The 18395-nt window shown below is 45.4% G+C and overlaps 1 protein-coding gene across 1 annotated transcript in view; it reads right to left on the reverse strand.

Moving 5' to 3' along the window:
• IPO9 (importin 9) overlaps positions 1-18395 on the reverse strand; it is a 137695-nt gene that overhangs the window by 75565 nt on the left and 43735 nt on the right. The window contains exons 14-16 of the mRNA XM_073542545.1: positions 16288-16447; positions 15969-16195; positions 15737-15885 (exon numbers count right to left, since the gene is read on the reverse strand). Coding sequence (XP_073398646.1) covers positions 15737-15885; positions 15969-16195; positions 16288-16447 — 536 coding nt within the window. The remainder of the gene's footprint in view (positions 1-15736; positions 15886-15968; positions 16196-16287; positions 16448-18395) is intronic.

Below are 18395 nucleotides of genomic sequence, written 5' to 3' on the forward strand. Positions count from 1 at the left end.
CTGGATTCGATGGCCAGACTGTGGGCACTGAGTCTATATTGGCTCAGGATCTTGCGGTCTCTGGGGTCTGGGAGTTTCTCCAGATATGGGGCCAGTCTGCAGTCTCTCTGTAGACTCCGGTACATGGTCAGTTTCTGTGAGCTGATGATGTCGTTCCAGTCAATAACGTACCTCCCCTGGCCTTCGTCTACCATCTTCCTGATTCTGGCTTTTGTCAGGTTGTTGCGATTGGTGTTCTGGTCAGGTTGGGTTTAGGTGAGCTGTTCCAAGGGTCCTGGGTTTTCTATTTCACCTACATGTGGCAGGGATTTATGGTGATGGAAGCTTGGATTGCTCCTACGTAGGTGAGCCCGGAATGACAGTGCCCTCTTTAGAACCGATAGGTGTAGAGGGAATCTGCCCAGCTCGGCAAGCACTGTTGGAGGTGCTCCGATGGACTTGGAGAAGGTGCTTGCAGAATTCCAGGTTTAATATTTCTGTTGGGCTTGAATCCCACCTTGACCAGTCTGGGTAGGTGTGAGGACCCCAGACTTCGCTGCCATACAGGAGGATTGGGGCGATGATAGAGTCGAAGATTTTTAACCAGACCTCACTGGTGGCTTCAGATGGTAAAGTTTCCTTTGGATGGCATAGAAGGTTTTGCAGGCCTTGTCTTTCAGGGTCTATATGACTTGTTGAAGCTCCCTGACCACTGAATCTCTAGGCCCAGGTAGGTATATTTGTCCGTTCCTGTAAGGGCACAGTTGTTGAGGACAAATGAAGGGTGCTGGTCTGATTTTCTCTTTCTCTTCTGGAACACCATGATGTTGGTTTTCTTTAGGTTGACCGGTAGTGCCAGGTGGAGCTGAATTTCTCTAAGATTTTCAGGTTGTCTTGGAGGCCTTTCTCGGTTGGTGACAGAAGCAGCAGGTCATCTGCATACAGCAGGAATTTCCCCTGCGCATCGTGGAGGGTGAGACCTGGTGCTGTGGAAGATTCCAGAGCGGTAGCTAGCTCGTTAATGTAAATGTTGAAGAGCGTTGGGCTTAGGCTGCAGCCTTGTCTGACTCCCCGGCTCTGCTGGAAATAGGCCGTTCTTCTGCCACTCACACTGCAGAGGTTCTCTGTGTAGGAGCTTTTGATAACATCGTAGGTCTTTCCTCCTATTCCACTCTCCAGCAGTTTCAGGAATAAGTCTGGGTGCCACACCGAATCAAAGGCCTTTTTAAAGTCCACGAAACAGGCATATATCTTCCCGTTCTTTGTATTGTGAACGTGGCTCTGAATGAGGCTGTGCAGGGTATAGATGTGGTCAGTGGTGTGGTGGTTTGCCATGAACCCTGCTTGGCTCTTGCTGAGGACGTCGTGCTCGGAGAGGAAACTGAGGATCCTCTTGTTCAGGATGCTGTTGAACAGTTTTCCCAGGTTGCTGCTGACACATATTCCTCTGTAGTTGGCAGGGTCGTACCTGTCCCCATTCTTGTGGATAGGTGTGATGAGGCCTTGGTTCCAGGTACGAGGGAAGTAGCCGGCACTTAGCACAATATTACAGAGTTTAAACATTGCGGCCTGTATTTCTGGTCGGCTGTACTTCAGCATTTCTGGTAGGATTCCATCCAGGCCACCGGCTTTTCTACACCTTATGGAAGAGATTTTTTCTGCTACTTCCTGGAATGTAATAGGTGTATCCACGGGGTTTTGGAAATATTTAACTTTTTCCTCCATTGCTTTTAGTTTTGCCATTATGCTTTCCTGTTCTTGGCTTAATTCTTCCTTTTGGAATGTCTTTATAGAGGTCTCTGAAGTACTGGAGCCAGATGTTGCCATTTTGGATATGGATGTTGTTTTCCTTGCCTTTGTGCTCATTTGGTTCCATAGTTCCCAGAAGGAGTTGTCTTGGAGGGCATCTTGGAGTTGGTTAAGCTTGGTAGAGATGTAACTCTGCTTCTTCCTCCTGAGGATGGTTTTGTACTGCCTTTGTATGGTTTCATAGGCTTCCCTCAGACCCGGGTGGTTGGGGTCTTTGTGTTTCTTGTTTGAGGCTGTTCTCAGCGTCTTCCGTATGGCTTTACAATCTCTGTCAAACCATCCATTGATCTGTTTTTCTTTTGATCTCTTGTAGTTGACTTTAAGGTCGGACAGTCTGGCCACTGCATAGAATATATTGTTGAGGTCTTTTGCAGCTCGACTCACTCCCTTTGGGTTAGGCTGGTACTCGTAGTTGCAGAAGTGGTGGAGCATACGCTGTATTTCAGGTCTGCTGGGAGCCTCTTTATACTTTAATGCCGACATTTTGTGCCATTTATAGGATGGAGGCCGGGTAAAGAGGCCGCTCTGCTGTGGCTTTTGAGTGGATGGTTTCTCTGTAGATTTCAAGTACAGAAGAAGTTGGCTGTGGTCTGATAGGTGCGTTTGTGGGGAGACTATGAAGGTGCTGATAATTGCCAGTTTCATATCTGTAATGGCATAACCTACGACACTTCTCCCTACATTGGAGTTTAGTGTACACCTCCCTAAGGAGTCTCCTTTGGTTTGTCCATTAAGAATATGAAGTCCTAAACTTCTACATATGTTCAGGAGCTTTTTACCACTTTTGTTGACTGTACTGTCATAGCTGTTTCTCTCTGAGTACTGAGTCTTTGCCGTCATTCTCTGCTCCAAATATGTAGATGTTCCCATCCGTGGTCAGGAAGTCATTTTCTCTCCCTGTTCTTGCATTGAGGTCTCCAAAGATGAGAACTTTGCCCAGGCCCTGATAGTGGGTAGCTTCTCTTTGTAAGATCTCAAAGCAGTCTGGATTGAAGTAGGGTGACTCTGGTGGGGGTATATAGGTGGTGCAGAGATAGACATCAGACAGAGGTGAGGATGGAGCTGCTGATCCTGATCCATATGTGGCTGCCTCCTCTCTTCACCGGTTTGATGTACTGGTGGAGCTCCTCTTTATACCAGATCAGTATTCCTCCTGAGCTCCGGCCCTGTTTGATGTTATCTTTCAGGGCAGGGACAGATTTCCCTGTATCCAATGGGCACCAGAGATTCGTTTTCGGCTCTTGTCCATGTTTCCAGGAGGATCTGAATGTCTATATTTCTCAGTCTTTGTATAAAGTCAGGGTCATTTGTTTTACATCCAAAGGCCAAGGTGTTGAGACCCTGAATATTCCAGCTGCTCATTGTAAGTGAAGTCATTTTTCTACAGTTGTGGCCAAAAGTATTGACACCCCTGCAATTCTGTCAGATAATACTCCCTGAAAATGATTGCAAACACAAATTCTTTGGTATTATCTTCATTTGTCTTAAATGAAAAAACACAAGAGAATGAAGCAAAAAGCAAAACATTGATCATTTCACACAAAACTCCAAAAATGGGCCAGACAAAAGTATTGGTACCCTCAGCCTAATACTTGGTTGCACAACCTTTAGCCAAAATAACTGCGACCAACCGCTTCCGGTAACCATCAATGAGTTTCTTACAATGCTCTGCTGGAATTTTAGACCATTCTTATTTGGCAAACTGCTCCAGGTCCCTGATATTTGAAGGGTGCCTTCTCCAAACTGCCATTTTTAGATCTCTCCACAGGTGTTCTATGGGATTCAGGTCTGGACTCATTGCTGGCCACCTTAGAAGTCTCCAGTGCTTTCTCTCAAACCATTTTCCAGTGCTTTTTGAAGTGTGTTTTGGGTCATTGTCCTGCTGGAAGACCCATGACCTGTGAGGGAGACCCAGCTTTCTCACAATGGGCCCTACATTATGCTGCAAAATTTGTTGGTAGTCTTCAGACTTCATAATGCCATGCACACGGTCAAGCAGTTCAGTGCCAGAGGCAGCAAAGCAACCCCAAAACATCAGGGAACCTCCGCCATGTTTGACTGTAGGGACCGTGTTCTTTTCTTTGAAAGCCTCTTTTTTTTTCTCCTGTAAACTCTATGTTGATGCCTTTGCCCAAAAAGCTCTACTTTTGTCTGATCTGACCAGAGAACATTCTTCCAAAACATTTTAGGCTTTTTCAGGTAAGTTTTGGCAAACTCCAGCCTGGCTTTTTTGTGTCTCGGGGTAAGAAGTGGGGTCTTCCTGGGTCTCCTACCATACAGTCCCTTTTCATTCAGATGCCGACGGATAGTACGGGTTGACACTGTTGTACCCTCGGACTGCAGGGCAGCATGAACTTGTTTGGATGTTAGTCGACGTTCTTTACCCAACATCCGCACAATCTTGCGTTGAAATCTCTTGTCAATTTATCTTTTCCGTCCACATCTAGGGAGGTTAGCCACAGTGCCATGGGCTTTAAACTTCTTGATGACACTGCGCACGGTAGACACAGGAACATTCAGGTCTTTGGAGATGGACTTGTAGCCTTGAGATTGCTCATGCTTCCTCATAATTTGGTTTCTCAAGTCCTCACAGTTCTTTGGTCTTCTTTCTTTTCTCCATGCTCAATGTGGTACACACAAGGACACAGGACAGAGGTTGAGTCAACTTTTAATCCATGTCAACTGGCTGCAAGTGTGATTTAGTTATTGCCAACACCTGTTAGGTGCCACAGGTAAGTTACAGGTGCTGTTAATTACACAAATTAGAGAAGCATCACAAGATTTTTCGAACAGTGCCAATACTTTTGTCCATGTTTGGTGTGGAATTATATCCAATTTGGCTTTAGGACAATTCTTGTGTTTTTTCATTTAAGACAAATTAAATGAAGATAATACCAAAGAATTTGTGTTTGCAATCATTTTCAGGAAGAAACTGAGTATTATCTGACAAAATTGCAGGGGTGTCAATACTTTTGGCCACAACTGTATATATCTTGGGTGTGTATACCTTGTAATGAGTATGGCTGTGTAGGACACACCGGATCTCTGACTGATTTATTAATGGTTGGTTCCATCCAGTCACATTAGTTTTCTGCACACTGTGTTGAGCAGAGTCTTTATCTCCTCCATATCTCTGCTCTGTATGTCTCTGCTCTGGATGCCTCTGTTTTGCATGTGTGTGAGGTCGGTGAACTCCTCCTCTGATGGTCCAATTTTGGGTGAGGGTGTATGTTTTCAGCTTCCTTTGATATAATTGTTTTTTTCCTTATTGTCGGGGGGCTTTTCACAGGATTCTGGTTGGTGTTGGCTCCAGGCCTAGGGTGGTCTCTGTTTAGTACAATGTCCTTCAGCTCTTTGGCCAGAAGGCTGACCACTGATTTGTTCAGGTGTTTACTGTCATAGAGGTGATGGTGATTTATGGAGGGGTGTTGCGCCAGAAACACTCCTGGCACAGATTTCATTCTTGCTGTTAGGTCTATATTGATGTTCTGGATGTTGTCGTTGGATATATCCTTTCTTGGGAGCAGAGATGACAGAATGATTTTGCTGTCAGGAAATTTTAGTTGTGCCGTCTTTGCTAGTTGGGCAAGTTGTCCTGGGATCTGCTGGTGCTGGTCTGGCAGATTGTTTGTGCCAGTGTGTATAATGATATGTTTTGGTTTGGGTTGGAAAACCGTGGATTACGGATACCTAGCCCCGACCTATCAAGCGCGCTTTGAAAACCCATCTCTTGAAACAAGCCTACCACATCAACTACTCAGTAAACTTTGCCCTGTTCCCTCCTTCCAAATATTATTCTGAATCTGCACCCTACTATTCATCTGTCTCCACCCTCCATGTCCACGAGAACCGCACTTGATACATGACTATTGCACTTAAACACACGGGCTGACAACTGGATCATGCAGCTTTATATTAAAATCCCTATCATAATTGCCAGACCTGAAATAACAAGCACTTTTCACCTACTGTGTCCCCCCCATTTCCTTGTAGATTGCAAGCTTGCGAGCAGGGACCTCACTCCTAATGTCACTGTTTGTCTGTACATGTCCCCGCTTAATTGTAAAATGCTGCGGAATATGTTGGCGCTATATAAATAAAAATTATTATTATTGATGACTGCTGTCATCTGCTCAATAGTTGCACAGCGGATTTTTTTGACCCTTTTTCCTGGGAATAGCCGCCTTGTATTCAGGTATTTCCCATTTGAGTCCATTATGAGGACGGTGTCAGGACTTTGTGATGTTTTTGGTGGGGGATGTGGCTGCTGATGGGGGTCTGTGCTGGAGATTATGCTGGTAGCAGGTTCTCTTCTCTCTTCTATAGGTCTTATTTCTGGCTCACTTTGATTAGACTTGGGTTCCTAAATATTGGGGTTGTTTGGCCTCTCAGCCTCCTGGCCAGTGGAGGTCATGTCCTCTGCACTCTTCATTTCCATGGCCACCTCCTGGCTCAGATGTCCAGGTGTTGGTGGTTTCAGCTTTTCCATCTCCTGTCTCAGCCTGGCATTTTCTCTCTGCAGTTCACACATTGCTGCTCTTATTTCCTGCAGGGATGACCTGTATTCACATTTCAGTTTGTTTATCTCATTAAATATGTGGTCATTTCTGTCACCAGTGTTTCTCAGATGATCTTCCTTAAATTGGACAAAGTCTATTTCTAGTTGGGATAAACAGTCTCTGAGGGCCTGGGGTGAGGGGTGTGAAGCATTGGGGCAGTGGTGTCTCTGAAGGGGTGCGGACATCAGAGGTGGCTGTAATGGTGTGAACATCAGAGGTGGCTGTAATGGCGAGGATGTTGGAGGTGGCTGTTGTTTGTTGTTCTTTGTGAGATTGGGCCTGGAGTTTAATATGAGGGAATCTGTCTTCAAATTGCTCCAGATTGTCCTCAGTCCCTTGTACCAGGACGGTGCCACTGTTGTACAGAGTGATGGTAAGTGAGCTGCACTCGTCGTCTTTATGGTTTCTGACTCTAATCTGCTGGCCATTATTGGTATCAGACTTGGTTGTATATTGATATTGCTTGCACAGGGCAGTGTGGCAGGCCAGGAGATGCTCTGTGGAGAATAACACATTGGTTTCCCTTTTATCTTCCTCACTAGATATAAAGTCCACATACAGGGTCTCTGGGTTTTCTGTAATTGTGGCAGTTTTTATGGCTTTCTTTGTATGACTGTTCTTCTGCCCTTCAGGGTATGTTATCTCCAGGATCTTTGGTCTCTATCAGAATTTACTTTGTTCTGTTTCTCTTGTTCCAAATTAACATTTTCCATTTTTATAATTCTAATTCTTATTTCTGATAGTTTTAAGTTCTAGCAAGATAATGAGTGTGGTGAGGCTGAGGATGGTCCTACCTGAGGGTGCTTGCTGTCCTCTGGATGTGAGACCTGGTGTTGCCTGGTGGTTGCTGGCTGTCCTCCAGTAGATTCTTGTTTTGTCTCTTAGAACTTATTTTTCCACCTTTTTCATAGAAATCTTTAGTCCGGCTCCATCCTGCTCACTTCTGTATTCCACGGGGATGAATTTTTCCAGGTTGTGTCCTAAAGTTTCCTCATTACAAGGTATAATGTGATGAAAATTCAGGAGCTCATGTTCAATGCTGCTTACTCCTGGAATGGTGGGCAGGACAGTATCTGGTCGGGACAGATGGGTCAGGTCACGGGACAGGTGGGCGGGACAGTCTTCACAGCCACAACTTCCATAGTATTACTTAATCCTGTAAATATTTGCTTTACGTCTTTGGCGGAATAATAATTTTTCCCTTCACCCATGACAGCACCACATGAGAGAGGGATCCGCCCCGCCAGGACAGGAACCTACTGAAACATAAGGGGCGGCACCTCTCCCCCGCTTCAGTTGGGTTCCTGTCCTGGAAAGGAATCCCTCTGACAGCGGCGGTGCCTGTCAGGATGAAAAGACCCAGGGCCGTCCCGGCGTGTAAAAATGCAGGGCTGGCTTACCTGCGACGCTGGCCGTCGGCAGCTGGTAGCGCAGTCCCCGGGGTTTTCCTCATACGGGCCCCGGGTTCGTGCGGGCACGTTCCGATGTCCTCCCTTCGGAGGTTCCTCCCTGTGCCGCCCTCCCCCTGCGCGCGCGCCCGTTCCTTCCCCTGCATGCAGGGGAAGCCGGGGGCAGAGACCGGCGTCTGACGTGGGGGCGCGACCGCTGACGTCATCAAGACGCGACGGTCATGGCGCCGGGCGCGACGCCGGCCAGGAGAAGCGGCTGGCGGTCGCGGGGGGGGGAGGGGTAATGAGGGGCTCACTCACCGCATAAAAGGAGCAGAAGCGGCTGCAGGGGCGACAATGGCGTCTCAGGAGGATCGCTCACCGTTCCCATTGTCTCTGCCCCCATCGCAAGCTTCTGGTCGCAAGAGCCGCTCGAGCGGCAAAAGCAGCAGCCGTCCGAGTCACCGATCGAGGGATTCCTCGAGATCAAAAGAGCGCAGAGCGCACGCTCCTTCGCAGCCCCAGAGCCCGGTATCCGTCTTTCCTGGGTGGTGAGTGATCTCCGTGAAAGATAGACAATAATAGGCTTTCCTATGTCTTGTTTTGTTTTTTTTAGGGAGGCAAAAAAGCTATAAGCAAAAAGAAAAATAGAGAATGTGCCATATGCCACAGCCCTTTAGCAAAAGACTACCAAAAGGACTTATGTGTCAGCTGTATCCAGCGGACTATGGCTGAAGAGGTGCCGAGCCTGGCAACAAACCTCAGATCGATGATAAAACCTGAGGTACAGGGCTCACTTAAAAAATTGTTAAAAAAGAAGAAGAGTAAGAGTAGGAAAGCCTCCCCGAGTTCCTCGTCAGGCTCCTCCTCTTCGGAGTATCAAGTTGAGCACGGGTCATCTTCATCCTCAGACAGTGATACGGGGGGCAGACCTTGCTTTCCCGTAGAAGATACGGACGCTCTCCTTAAAGCCATCAGGTCCACTATGTGCCAGCATGAGGAGAAGGTAGAGAGATCACTGGAGGATGTAATGTTTGGCGGCCTGCAAGAAAGGAAGAAGCGTACCTTTCCGGTCAATGACAAGGTTCAGGCCCTAATCGAAAGAGAATGGAAGAAACTGGAGAAGTCAGGTAGCCTTCCCTCCTCTTCAAAGCGAAGATACCCCTTTGAGGCTAAAGACACGGACGTCTGGGACAAGGTCCCAAAGATTGACGCAGCAGTGTCTAGGTCTTCCAAGAAGTCGGCCCTGCCCCTGGAGGATTCAGGGGTTTTGAGAGATCCCTTGGATAAAAAAGCAGACTCATACCTAAGGCACACTTGGGAGGCAGCGGCAGGGGGTCTGAAACCGGCAATAGCTGGCACCTGCACAGCCCGGTCATTAATGGTCTGGTTGCAACAACTTGAAGACAAATTAGTCTCCAAGGTACCAAGAGAGAAAATATTAGGAGAAATGTACTTGCTACACGGAGCTGCCGCTTTCTTGGCTGACACCTCCGCCGACTCGATGAGGTTAACGGCAAGAGCAGCGGGGCTATCGAACGCCGCAAGACGGGCGTTATGGCTCAAAGGCTGCCCTGGGGACATTCAATCTAAGGCGAACTTATGCTCGTTACCATGTGATGGGCAGTTCCTGTTTGGGAAAAACCTGGATGACATCTTGGAGAAGGCCGGGGATAAAAAGAAGGGCTTCCCCAGATTCATGGGTGATCAAAGGAGACCGCCCTTTCGGAGGGGAAAGTTCAATCGGGGCCGTCCCCCGGGAGAGCGGAAAAGGTGGGACGACAAGAGGAAAAAAGAACCAGGGTTCATGTTTGGGGGAACTACCTCAACCGCCAAAAAATCCCCGCAATGACGCCAGCCCTCCGGTGGGGGGGAAGATTGAAGCTCTTTTCTCAAGAATGGGAGAAAATATCGGCCAACAATTGGATTCTGAGCATTATAAAGAATGGCCTAAAAATCCCTTTTTTCCAGCATCCAAGAGCTTCATTTGTGGTGACCCCCGTCAGAAAGGAACCAGGGGAGCAATCAGCCATAGAAACAGAAATTTTAGGACTGTTGGAGAAACAAGTTCTAATAGAGGTCCCAAAAGATCAAGAGAGAAGGGGGTTCTATTCTCCCCTCTTCCTAATAAGAAAACCAGACCTCTCCTTCAGAACGATAATAAATCTCAGGCGCCTCAATCAATGGATCATGAACCAAACATTCAAAATGGAATCAGTGTCTTCGGCCATAAAGCTGTTACACCACAACTGCTTCATGGCCGTAATAGATTTGAAGGATGCCTATTACCACATCCCGATGCACCCAGAATACCAGAAATACCTGAGGGTAGCCCTATACATCCAGGGCGATCTCAGGCACTTTCAATTTACAGCTCTTCCGTTTGGCATCTCCATAGCGCCAAGGATTTTTACGAAAGTAATAGCGGAAATGACAGCTTTCCTTCAAATCCACAATGTGATTATGGTGCCTTACTTGGACGATTTTTTGGTCATTGGCAATTCAGAACGTCACTGCGCACATCAAGTAGAGAAAATAACAGAAACCCTGCAAAGACTGGGTTGGATGGTAAACTTAAAGAAATCAAAACTTCAACCCCTAAGGAAACAAACATTTCTAGGTTTCGTCTTGGACTCCGACCGTCAAGTTTGTCTCTTGCTAGAGAAAAAACTAGAGAAAGTGAGAGAAATGACCCTTACAGCAATACAACAACCGCGCATGACCCTAAGAAGGGCAATGTCCCTGTTGGGCACGCTAACAGCCTGTATCCCTGCGGTCAACTGGGCACAGTTTCATACCCGACAACTGCAGGCGGAAATCTTGTCAGCCCAGAAACTATTGAAAGGGCGTTTAGAAGGGAAGCTGGAACTTTCCGAAAAGGGGAAAAACTCTCTCACTTGGTGGCTAGACAGCACAAATTTAGCAGGGGAAACTTTGTGTCCGATGTAATATTGACGGACGCAAGCTCCTTGGGATGGGGGGCACACCTGAGAGAACAAATAGCCCAAGGGTCCTGGGGTCACCTAGAGCAGAAGGCTTCCTCCAACTTAAGAGAGTTAAGAGCGGTAAACAGAGCCTTGGGGGCATTCATTCCCAGGCTACAGGGTCAAAATGTCCGAATTATGTCAGACAACAGGGTGGCAGTGGCGTATGTCAACCACCAGGGAGGGACAAGGTCAAACTCCCTAATGGACGAAGCCAAAAGAATCTCTCTCAAAGCAGAACAACATCTAACCTCCCTGACGGCCCTACACATCAAAGGGACAGAAAAAGTTCAAGCCGACTTTCTAAGCCGCAACAAGTTAAAACAGGGAGAGTGGGCCTTAAATCGTGTAATATTCCAGAAGATAGTCCAGTTATGGGGGCAGCCAGTGATCGACCTCTTTGCCACCAAAAACAACCGGCAGGTGAGGAGGTTCTGCTCATTAAACCCAGGGGAAAACCCGTGGGCAGTAGACGCTCTGCAAATCCCGTGGCTGTTCAAACTGAGCTATGCCTTTCCCCCAGTAGCGTTAATCCCGGCAGTGGTAAAAAAGATGAGACGAGCAAGCCACAGTAATCCTCATAGCCCCGTTCTGGCCAAAAAGACCGTGGTTTTCACTACTGCAAATGATGTCTCTCTCGGACCCGTGGGTACTGCCAGAAATTCCAGATTTATTAGCTCAGGGGCCGATATTCCACAAACAAGTCAAGGGGTTCCATCTGACGGCGTGGAATTTGAGAGGGCACTTTTGAGAGATAAAGGTTTTTCCCCGGGGTTGGTGACTACTCTAATGAAAAGTAGAAAACCAATAACAACCAACATATATGGCAGGACGTGGAAGAAATTTCTACAATTCCTGGGAAAACCGTTAGGTCAAGAACCCCCAATCGAGTTCATCTTGGAGTTCTTGCAGACAGGTCTACAGCTAGGCCTGGCGGTTAATACCCTCAAGGTACAGGTTTCAGCGCTGGGTGCATTATACAATTGCAATATAGCGGCAAACAGATGGGTAGCCAGGTTCATAAAATCTTGCCACAGATCTAGGCCAGTTTCCTTACCAAAAATAGCTCCATGGGATCTAAATCTGGTGCTGGAAGCCCTTACGAAGGAGCCGTTTGAACCCATACAGCAGATTTCAACTAAAAACCTCACCCTAAAAACCATCATTTTGGTAGCTCTAACGTCGGCACGTAGAGTTAGTGACTTGCAGGCCCTCTCAGTCAACCCACCATATACCCAGATATACCAGGATAGGGTGGTTATGAGAACAGACCCTGTTTACTTGCCGAAAGTAGTAACTAACTTTCACCGAAACCAAGAAATTGTCCTCCATTCCTTCTGTGAGAATCCGAAAAACCCAGGGGAGGAGAAATTTCATAGCCTAGACGTTAAAAGAACCCTAGTAGAGTATATGTCTATAACCAGCCAGTGGAGGAGGTCCCAGTCCCTATTCGTAGCCTTCCAGGGGGCTAGGAAAGGTTATGGAGTGTCAAAGGGGACTATTGCCCGATGGATTAGGGAGGCCATTAGTGTAGCCTATTCAGCTAGTGGCGTCCCGGTTCCTGACGGCATCAAGGCTCATTCCACCAGAGCCGTGGCGACCTCCTGGGCTGAGAAAGCAGAGGTATCAATAGAGCAAATTTGTAAGGCCGCTACCTGGGCCTCACCCTCAACTTTCTTTAGACACTATAGACTAAATCTATCCTCCTCTGCTGACTTGACCTTTGGTAGAAGGGTGCTGCAAGCGGTGGTCCCTCCCTAAGGTGTTCGAAGTCTCCAGAATCTCTCATGTGGTGCTGTCATGGGTGAAGGGAAAACCACCATGGTTACTTACCGGTAGCCAGTTTTTCCGGAACCCATGACAGCACCCGTATATTTCCCCCCCCTTTTTCACCGCTTGGGTGTGCACAATAGTCGGGTGTATTTGTGTGATGTGGTGTTGGATAAATATGTAACTAACCGGGAAGTCCTCTCAAATGCTCTGTAATCCAACTGAAGCGGGGGAGAGGTGCCGCCCCTTATGTTTCAGTAGGTTCCTGTCCTGGCGGGGCGGATCCCTCTCTCATGTGGTGCTGTCATGGGTTCCGGAAAAACCGGCTACCGGTAAGTAACCATGGTGGTATTTTCTTCTTTGTCAAAACCATAAGATGGGGTTAATTCCCCTTCTTCTAGTCATTCTTCAGGAATTGATAGATGGGCGTCTTCTCAATCTGAAGTATACTGTAAACTAATCTTCCTATTCTGTCTTCACCATCCTCTCTCAGTTTTTCTAGCACCCCACATGACAATTTCCTGACGCACCACCTCCCTTATCTCCTCCATTAGGGAAGGCTGTTTTTCCTTAATTTTTTCCGTACACCCTTGACAATTTTTTTTATGGCAAGACGGAAGCTTCTTACTACAAATGGCACATTTACAACCCATAGATTTGTCTCTAGCTTTTGGTTCAGGATCACTGTCTCCCTGAAAGAGAGTGGAGAAGGCAATAATATCCATATCCTTCTCCAAAAGAGAGGCCTACCCATACTAGGATTACTTATTTACTGTGCCTGGGATGAGCATATGTGGAGCAAAGTGAAGACGTTCTCTCCATAGCTATAAAGGAACAGTGCCACCTTAAAGGAGTACTCCGGGGAGATACAAAATGTTTGTACTGTCCTTGCCCTCAAACTATAAAGAGGAGATGCCCAGTTCAGTCCTATTACCTTTAGAATACTTGTCATTCAATGTGACAGGAGCTGTTCCTCACTGCTCCCTTCTGGGACAATACATCACATACCAGTGTGAAACTGCCAGCTGCAATAGCCAGTCCGAGAAGAGGAGGCGCCGCAAAAATGTTCCTAAGCACTAACAAACATGTAGTTGCTACTTACCTGCCTGTTGTGTCTGGCGCCATTCTTCCCCAGTACAGAGCAGTCACAGACTGCTCCACCCAGGAATTCAGAAGCCTCTGCTGAAGTCACATCTAAAAAGCAGAGGCTTCTTTTTCTGTTCCACTCTGTAGACGGAGCGGGACTTCCGAGGTAATTCTGATTGACCGCCGGCTCCCTGCTGCCTAACTGGGGGAGCTGACTGTCAATCAGAATGACCTTGGAAGTCCAACCTGTCACGTACGAAGACGGAGCTGAATCCCCAGCAGTAGCGGTATGTGACCGCTCTGTACCGGGGAAAAGTTGCAATTTTTCAATTACCTGCCTGTTAGAACTTAAATCCATTTTTTTTTTTTTTGTAAAGTCCCGAATATACCCTTTAAATACAAATTGCTGGTTAGACATGTCAGTTTTAGCCATTGAGCAGGGTCTAACAAGACACCATAAAAGGCAGAACCCATAGATTATAGTTTGTCCTCCAGTTGCGATGGCAATGATCTGCATCACACAATTGTGATGTGGGGTGCTGGCTGTATTAAAAAGAGGGAGCGAGCTCCCTCGCAACCTTCTAGATGCTACGGACAACATCATTTAGAGGGTTAAACATCCACAAATGATGCTGTCAGCGACCCTGGATGTTGCAGTAAGAGCTTGGCTGTCTGAGCTACCATAGTAACCTCTTAGTTTTAGGGCACAGTCAGACAGCCGTACAGATTGAACTGGCTGTGGATCTAGAGCTCTCCATAGCGTGACCGCTGCTTAGAAATATACGAAACGGTCATGCTTGGTCTGGAGAGCACAGTGAGAAGGATAAAAAAAATCCACATAGGATCAAGAAAATAAATTTTATTCTCTTATTGCATACTGGGAATTCACAACCGATAAGTAATTATCCAGCAGAAAAAATTTTGACATATCATTTATGTATTATATGTGTAATTCTTGTTTAATAGTTTCTCTATTAAATAAATGTATTGCTACTGAGGTATATGTCATATGCAGCATATGATCAGTTGTATAACTGAAATATGAAATATTTATTTTATGATACTGATTGTACCTTGTATTTATTTGTTAGAATACACCCTTGATAAAGGCCGAAACATCGGGTCAAGAAAATTTCTGCTGGATAATTACTTATCATCGGTTGTGAATTCCCAGTATGAAATGAGAATAAAATTTCTTTTCTTTATCCTATGTGGATTTTTTTCCTTCTGAGTGCTCGAGGTTGCTCTATACATATTGATTGGATATTTTTTTCCTCTGAAGCACAACGTTCATAATCCTTTTGAGTGCATTTTTGACCCTGATCCCTGTATATTACTGGTCTGGAGAGCCGCCGGCCAGTCTTTGCACTGTGGTCTGATTTATATTGCCATCTGACTGTGCCCATAAATGAATCATGTAGTAGCATGCTATAGTGTTCAGCATGCTGACTGCATGAATATTGCTAAATCAACTAGTGTAGCCTGTATACTAAACCCATTGTTTAAAGGTTGCAGAACTGTGAATCTGTCCAATGTATTTATGGGAACTCACCCAGCTCTTCGGACACTGACAGTTTTTCCCTATCTAATAAGGAAGGGTATGTGCACACAACAACTTCAGAAAACGTTGGCTTTTTTCCTGAAGTTTTTTGTTGTTGTTGTTTCGCTGAAAAAGTCACCTGGGCGTCACTTTGTATTGCCAAGTGTAGATCATCTTCAGGGCAGAAAATACCTGAAGATTTGTGCACTTTTAACTGCTTGAAAATCGGACTGCAATGCATGGACTGGCCGGCGGGTCTCCAGATCCAAGCATGACAGTTTCATATATTTCTATGTAGCTGTAACGCTCTGGAGAGCCTGAGAACTGAGGCCAGTCCGAGCACTGTGGTCTGACCTATACACCATCCTGGAAAACCCGAAGCAGTTAGAAGGCACTTAATAAATTCAATGTATTAACAGCAAAACATTTTTACATAGAAATAATAGCACAAGTGGTTTTTCTGAGTGAACCCACATGAAAAAAAATGTGTGCACATACCCAAAAAAAAAAAAAAAAAAAAGCTGTCAATCAGCAACAGGATGGCCAGTGTAGTTCTCATTAATATATCAGACAGCGCTCTGCAATAAAAAATCAATATCAAACAGCATACAAAATACTTACCGCACAGAGACCGCTTGGAATTTTCTCAGGAGGAGCCTGCATTATGCTGACAAGAGTTGGAATAAGTCGCATTTGCATGGCATTCTGGCACCCTTCTATCTGAGCCAATTCTTTAAAAATATCTTGAGCCAAAGATGCAACAACAGGATCTTCAAAAGAAGAACACAAAACATTCTTCCTATATACTTAGCTATTTAGGTCTCCGTTTCTTCCCAGAAGGAACAAGACATACCATTGCTGTACTTGAGGAAGATGGCAATAGTGAAAGGGCAGATCTTGGATTCGGCATTTGCTGTGAACACTGGATCCACACTGCAGACAATGCACAGAGTTTCCATTACCAAATTCAAAACCTCCGACGTGAACTGAGCAGCAAGGTGTATAAGTCCATCAACCACACTGGGCAAAAAGGGCTGAAGAACATGGGTACTTTCAGAGACCTTCAGCTGATCACAATACCTGACAAAATAAACAAGTTTTAAATAAAAATAATGAAAAAAAAAAAAAAATACAAAACTTATTGTGAGTGGTACAAGGAAAATGAAACGCACCCCCAAATAGCTCTGACAGCAGAAATGCGCACAGACGGAGGCTGATTATCATGGAGTCCACTCACTGTAGCCTGGAGAAACTGCTGTATCAACTCTGGAGACATGGCAGCTGTGAATCGACTTGCTGCCCACAGAGAGCGCCCAAGTAGGAAAGGGGAAACTGGGAGAAAAACAGCATTAAAATGTTATGGTGACGCTCACTGCAGGCATGATGCAAACAATGAAAGTTGCTTTTTAACTGTTTTTTTTATCCCATAGGTAATGATTGGAGTTACATTGCAGCTACAACTTTCTGTAGTCATGCGGCCTAATATTAACCCCTTCATGACCCAGCCTATTTTGACCTTAATGACCAGCCCATTTTTTGCAATTCTGACCAGTGTCCTTTTATGAGGTAATAACTCAGGAACGCTTCAACGCATCCTAGCGATTCTGAGATTGTTTTTTCGTGACATATTGGGCTTCATGCTAGTGGTAAATTTAGGTAGATAATTTTTGCGTTTGTGAAAAAAAATGTCAAATTTTGACTTTTTATTCTGTTAAACCAGAGTTATATGACACAAAATCGTTAATAAATAACATTTCCCACATGTCTACTTTACATCAGCACAATTTTGGAAACAAAATTTTTTTTTGTTAGGAAGTTATAAGGGTTAAAAGTTGACCAGCGATTTCTCATTTTTACAACAAAATTTACAAAACCATTTTTTTTAGGGACCATCTCACATTTGAATTCACTTTGACGGGTCTATATGGCAGAAAAAAAACAAAAGTGACACCATTCTAAAAACTGCACGCCTCAAGCTACTCAAAACTATATTCAAGAAGATTATTAACCCTTCAGGTGCTTCACAGGGACTAAAGAAACATGGAAGGAAAAAAATGGACATTAATTTTTCCAACAAAAATTTAATTTTAGCATCAATTTTTTCATTTTCACATGGGTAACATGATAAAATGGATCCTAAAATTTGTTGGGGAATTTCTCCTGAGTACACCGATACCTCATATGTGGTCATAAACTGTTTGGGAACACAGCAGGGCTCAGAAGGGAAGGAGCTCCATTTGACTTTTTGAATAGAAAATATGCTGGAATATTAGCAGTTGCCATGTCGCGTTTGGTGATCCCCTGTGTGCCTAAACATTGGAGCTCCCCCACAAGGGACCCCATTTTGGAAACTAGACCCTCCAAGGAACTTATCTAGATGCATAGTGAGTACTTTGAACCCCCAGGTGCTTCACAAATTGATCCGTAAAAAAAAAAGTACATTTTTTTCACAAAAATTTTCTTTTAGCCTCAGTTTTTTCATTTTCACATGGGCAACAGGGTAAAATGGATCCTAAAATTTGCTGGGCAATTTCTCCTGAGTACACCGATACCTCATATGTGGTCATAAGCCACTGTTTGGGTGCTTGGCAGGGCCCGGAAGGGAAGGAGCGCCATTTGACTTTTTGAATAGAAAATTAGCTCCAATCGTTAGCGGACACCATGTAGCGTTTGGAGAGTCCCTGTGTGCCTAAACATTGGAGCTCCCCCACAAGTGACCCCATTTTGGAAACTAGCCCCCCGAAGGAACTTATCTAGATGTGTGGTGAGCACTTTGAACCCCCAAGGGCTTCACAGAAGATTATAACGCAGAGCAAATAAAAAATCATTTTTTTTCCTCAAAAATGATTTTTTTTTAGCCCGCTATTTTTTATTTTCACAAGGGTAACAAGAGAAATTGGACCCCAAAAGTTGTTGTCCAGTTTGTCCTGAATACGCTGGTACCTCATGTGGGGGGGTGGAACCACTGTTTGGGCGCACGGCAGGGCTCAGAAGGGAAGGAGCGCCATTTGACTTTTTGAATGGAAAATTAGCTCCAATCGTTAGCGGACACCATGTCGTGTTTGGAGAGCCCCTGTGTGCCTAAACTTTGAAGCTCCCCTACAAATGACCCCAATTTGGAAACTAGACCCCCTAAGGAACTTATCTAGATGCACAGTGAGCACTTTGGACCCCCAGGTGCTTCACAGAAGTTCACAACGCAGAGCCGTGAAAATAAAAAATTTTTGCTCCTCAAAAAATGATTTTTTTAGCACGCTAATTTTTATTTTCACAATGGTAA

Source organism: Dendrobates tinctorius, unplaced genomic scaffold, assembly GCF_039654945.1.
Source record: "Dendrobates tinctorius isolate UK_male_01 unplaced genomic scaffold, ASM3965494v1 ptg000127l, whole genome shotgun sequence".
Taxonomy (NCBI): domain Eukaryota; kingdom Metazoa; phylum Chordata; class Amphibia; order Anura; family Dendrobatidae; genus Dendrobates; species Dendrobates tinctorius.